The 4,960-nt window shown below is 56.8% G+C and overlaps 1 protein-coding gene across 1 annotated transcript; it reads left to right on the top strand.

Moving 5' to 3' along the window:
* The first annotated feature begins 2,339 nt into the window (after nucleotides 1-2,339).
* CARTPT (CART prepropeptide) lies at nucleotides 2,340-4,144 on the top strand. The gene is made up of 3 exons (XM_090037198.1): nucleotides 2,340-2,521; nucleotides 2,620-2,703; nucleotides 2,873-4,144. The coding sequence occupies exons 1-3, from the start codon at nucleotides 2,366-2,368 to the stop codon at nucleotides 2,978-2,980; spliced, it is 348 nt and encodes a 115-aa protein (XP_089893324.1). The 5' UTR covers nucleotides 2,340-2,365; the 3' UTR covers nucleotides 2,981-4,144.
* The last annotated feature ends 816 nt before the right edge of the window (nucleotides 4,145-4,960 follow it).

Below are 4,960 nucleotides of genomic sequence, written 5' to 3'. Positions count from 1 at the left end.
CTTCTCCTAGTCTTCCAATCTTCATCCCTGGCTTCTACTTTGACCTCATCTCAGTTTTCTCTGCCAGCTCCCATTCCCCATCTCCTTGTTGAGCCAGTGCCAGAGTCTGTGCCCACCCACAGCCCTCTATCATAGCCCTCTACCATAGGGATCATTGAGAGTACAGGACAGGCAATCTCTCTGTTCTCAGCTCCACTTTTCATTATTATAGTAGCTCTAAGCAACTGCGATAAGCAATTTCCATGAAGTCCTGCACACTGTGGTGCGACAAGGCCTGGGGTGGCTGTGGAGCCCTCTAGGGCTACCCTAATCCTGTACCCAGGTTATATCCCCTGGGCTCCCCCCTTTTCTGTCAGGTGTTCTCTTAACCAGCTGCAGACTTGGCCCTCATCTTAATGAGCAGCTTATTACACCTGGGCTGTAGTTGCTCCCTGCCTGCTTTACCTCCTGCATCTGACCCCTGTTCAGCTGCCTGGGGCTCTTTCTGCTGCAGTCTCTCTAGTAAAGGAACTGGAGCCCTGGCTCCCTATTACAACACCTCCATGCTAGTGTACATCCAATGCAAATGAGTTTTTAGAGAATTTAGCTGCTAAGTATTGCAACTACAGGGACACGTCTCCAGCTCCACCGTTGCTGATTCACCAGTGAATAAAAGATATCAGCCAGAAACCAAAATAGCCTTTATTCCTTACCAGGTGGCTGCTCACTCCAGCTGCCGAAGGGGAAATTCAATGCTCCTCAGAAAATGCGCGTCTTTATACACACGTTCTTCTTTGAATACCATCCAGTCACATGCTAATACTGGGATGCATGCTCAGTCCTTCCAGGATACTCCCCACATTCCTGGGGTGGATCTGAATACCAGACAGAGCTGAGACAGTCAACTCTAGGCTCTGACGACGTTTTATTTACTAACCATGTGCAAAATCATATTTCTCAAGAGTTTATGATTCAGCCTGTTCAGGGGTTTTTCTTGCTCTCCAGCAAGACGCACTTCTGTAACACTAGCAGGAGGCAACCCCTTGTTTCAAAACATGACATGCTGGAGTTTTGCAAGGAAACAATTACAAGATTTTTTTGTTCTTAATGTGGGAAAACAACTTTTCCCCCTTTGATCTTGTTCTCAGAAACGCCTGAACTCTTTTGGCTGACGTCTGTATATATGTCTGTTTAAACCAACCTGTGGCAGCCTCTTCTCATGGAACATTTAATTTTGAACGGTTTCAGGTTTAGCTAAGCATCTGGGACCCGGGTCTGATCATCCTGCTTTTCACCATCAGAGCTCCCGAGGCTGTAAAAGAAGGGTCTGTGTTGGAAAGGGATGGGGGTCACGTGCCAAATTTCCCTCTCTTTGGTGATGGATGTCCTACTCCTGGAAGAAGTCAGGAGCTTCTTAAGGCCACACCTACTCAGAGAAATCAAGTGGTCTGGGGCAATGGGCTGCGTTTTGCGGCTGCAGTGGACCTGGGCTGGAGCCTGGGGGTGAAGACCCATCAGGCTGCTCCAAGCTGGTCCCTGGTTTGTATTCACATTCCCCGCTGTCCCTTTCTCCGCTGGCGGCCGCGCTGCCTCGGCACCGGGCCGGCTCTGCCCGGAGCGCCCCGCCCTGCTGCCCGGGCATCCCGGTGCCCCGAGGCGTGGGCTGAGAGGGCTCGCTTGTCCCCAGCTGTTAACCTGGGGTAGTGCCCACTGCAGGGCTAAGGGGAAGGACTCGGTGCGCGGCTCTCGCCACGTCCCTGACGGATCAGTGCCGGGAGCCGGAGCCAGATCGTTAATCCGAGCGGAGCTGGGCGCTCTCCACCGCCTGCAGCGCAGAGCAGTGGGGCCGGGGGAAAGCTGCAGGCTGGAAAAGGCCTAGGTTCACACACACACACACACACACACACACACACACACACACACACACACACACACACACACGTGTGTGCGCGCGTCTGTGTGCTTCTGCGCACGCCGATCTGTGTGCATTCGAGTATGTGTACGTGTCTGTGCACCCGTGTGTGTGTGTGTGCGCACGTGTCTGTATACCCGTGTGTGCGTGTGTACACGTCCGTGCTTGTGTGTCTGTACATGCCTGTGGACGCGTGTGTGCGTGCGCGTCTCTGTGCGTCTCTGTGTGTGCGTGCACGTCGGTGTGCGCCCGTCTCGGGGCACACGCAATATGGCACAGCCTCCCCCCGCCGGCTCCCGGGGCTGGGGCTGGCGGGGCGGGGGCGGGAGCGGGTCCCTCCCTCCCCCCCGCCGGGCCGAGGCCGCTGCGTGGCGCCGGGGGCGGCCGGCGGGGGGCACTGACGCAGGCTCCGCGCGGGCCCGGCCCGGCCGCCCCTATAAAGCGGGCGCGGGCGCGGGGCGGCGCGTCAGCACCATGGACAGCGCCCGGCTGCTCGCGCTCCTCGGCGCCGCCCTGCTGCTGCTGCTGGGCGCCCGCGGCCAGGACCAGCCCCGGGCCGAGCCCCTGCTGCGGCCCCGCGCCCTCGACCTCTACCCCGCCGCCGAGGACGCGTCCCACGAGAAGGAGCTGGTAGGGGGCTCCCGGGACCGGGCGGGAGGGGCGCTGCTCGCGGGGCGGCGCGGCGCGGCGCGGGCCCCGCACTGACGGGCGCGGGGTCCGTGCGGCAGATCGAGGCGCTGCAGGAGGTGCTGGAGAAGCTGAAGAGCAAGCGGCTGCCGCTCTACGAGAAGAAGTTCGGGCAGGTGCCCATGGTGAGTGAGCGAGAGCGAGTGAGTGGGGGAGCCCGGGCCCGGGCCCGGCCCCCCCCCCGCGGGCGGCCCGGGAGGGGCGAGGGGCGGGGGCAGGTCCCGGGATCCCCCGGCCCGGCCGCACTCCGCCAGCGGGGCTGGCCGGGCGCTGAGCGGGCCTTGCTGTCGGCAGTGCGACGCGGGCGAGCAGTGCGCGCTGAGGAAGGGCGCCCGCATCGGGAAGCTGTGCGGCTGCCCCCGGGGGACCTCCTGCAACTCCTTCCTGCTGAAGTGCCTGTGACAGGCTCCCCGCCAAGCACCGACCCCGGCCGGCCTGGCGAGCGCGCCCTCGGGAGCCCGCGGAGACACGTCCCTGCAGCTCGTCGTGCCCCCGGCGCCCGCGCCCGCCCGCAGCCAGCCCCGCCTGCCGGGCCCCGTCCTCCGCCCCGCCCCCGCCCCCGCCCCCGCCCCCGCCTGGAGCGCGCGCCCTGCCCGCCCGCTGTCCGCGCCCGCCGCAAGCTGAGCTGGGGCTTGTTTATGGCCCAGTGGAGACTAGATGTAGGGAAAGCCGGGCTGCGCTGAGGGGAAACAGCCACGGCAAGGAAGGCGGGGAGCACGCCCGGCCCGTGCCCCTCGGAATCCGCTGCCTCCGCCCGGCAGCCCCGCAGCCTTGCAACCGCAGCACCGGCGGCAGCGCCTCCGTGTGGCAAGGGCGCGGCATGGAGACGCCGGCTGTCCGCTGCGGTGAGCCCCACAGCCCAACGCTGATGTGAAGTTCCCCAGGCTGGAAGAATGGAGGGACTTGGGAATGTGTTGTGGGGGGGATGGGGTGGGGGTGGAGAAAAGCTCCCATGCTAAACAGTGAGCCTCTTGGCAAATGAAGCAGTGTTCTGTCCGGTTCCCCTTGGTCTGGAGGGATGGTTGCTTCTGCTTGAACCTCAAAGTGTGTGTGTGTGTGTGAGTGTGTGTATGCGTGCGTGCATGAGTAAAGGGTGAAAACCAGTACATACAGGAGTCCTCCAGTTTTCCTTCGAGATGCAGAGGAACCTCTATGTGAAAGACACCCTGACTCCATACCTTCCTTCAGTGAAGTACATAGGAACAGCAGCAGGAGTTTCATACATCTGAGGGCAGATTTGAATCCTCTCTGTAGATTTAAGGCTGACAATCCCACAGTGTTAATTAAGATGTGAGATGATCTTACATTCATTTGGGCACCTTGGCTGATGGAGTAACATCTTCTGTTTTCCGGGTAAGCAAGTGCTTCACCAGGGCTATCACATAAAGAGAATTTGTTGAGAACCATTACCAAATAATGGAGAATGTTTCACAAATATTTAAAGGAAACGATTCATGTATTTCTATAACAGGTGTACAGCTCATAAATATGTACGATCTACATGTTTCAAAACTGTCCTACATGTTTCAATAAAGTTATAATGTGTTTTAATCCTTTATTTAGTCCCTGTTAATAAAGTTGTTGTTACAAAACAACACACTGGAAGAAGTTTTAATTTCAGCAGCAAGTGTCACAGGGTCTTTCTGCAGAAAAATGTTAAGGGTTGTTGCTTGCTTCATGTTTGATAACTTCTATACTGTTAATATATTTGGGACCAGATTGTCAGAGCTCTTCCCCTGCAATGATGCAAGCCATTTGCCACAACTGCCATAACTAACCGGGTAGACTTCACATGTAGTCTAAGCCAGCTACGTGAAAGGACACTTCTGGTGTAGTTATGTGATCTGTGTATGCAAATAGAGATGGAGCTTTATTATTAAGGTGATTAAACCTCCTATGTGTTTGTTTTCACCAGCATGTCATCATCACATAGATCAGACTTGCTCCTTCTCCCTCCTCTGAGGCACATATGAGGTTCAAAGGGACAAATTCTTGTATTTTCTTTATTAAAGTCAGCATTGTTGGACCACTTCCATGTTAGGCTGAACTGCTGCCCCACCCCTACCAACCTGGCCACATGCGTCCTGCAGGAAGAATATGTCACAATATAAAGAGGGTGGGGGAGGGGTGGTTGCAAGTCAGTGGCACATCTGCTTCCACAGGTTTTCTATTGGTTTGGGAAAAACTTCAGCTTTTGTCAGAGGGTATATGCAAGCCCAGCCAGAAGAGATGCTGCAGTGTATGCAGTAAGCTGGGACAATCTTGAGCCCATCTTTACAAATGCTTGCTCATCGTCTCTGTACTTGCCTGGAAGTTGCAGCTTCTTTTACTCCAGTAGAAAAGGAAGAGTTGTACCAAATTATGGCACTACCGTGGTAGACT

Source organism: Crocodylus siamensis, chromosome 3, assembly GCF_052110815.1.
Source record: "Crocodylus siamensis isolate JL-2025a chromosome 3, ASM5211081v1, whole genome shotgun sequence".
Lineage (NCBI taxonomy): Eukaryota > Metazoa > Chordata > Crocodylia > Crocodylidae > Crocodylus > Crocodylus siamensis.
Note: the sequence above shows the minus strand (reverse complement) of the source record. Positions and strands in the feature narration are given on the sequence as shown.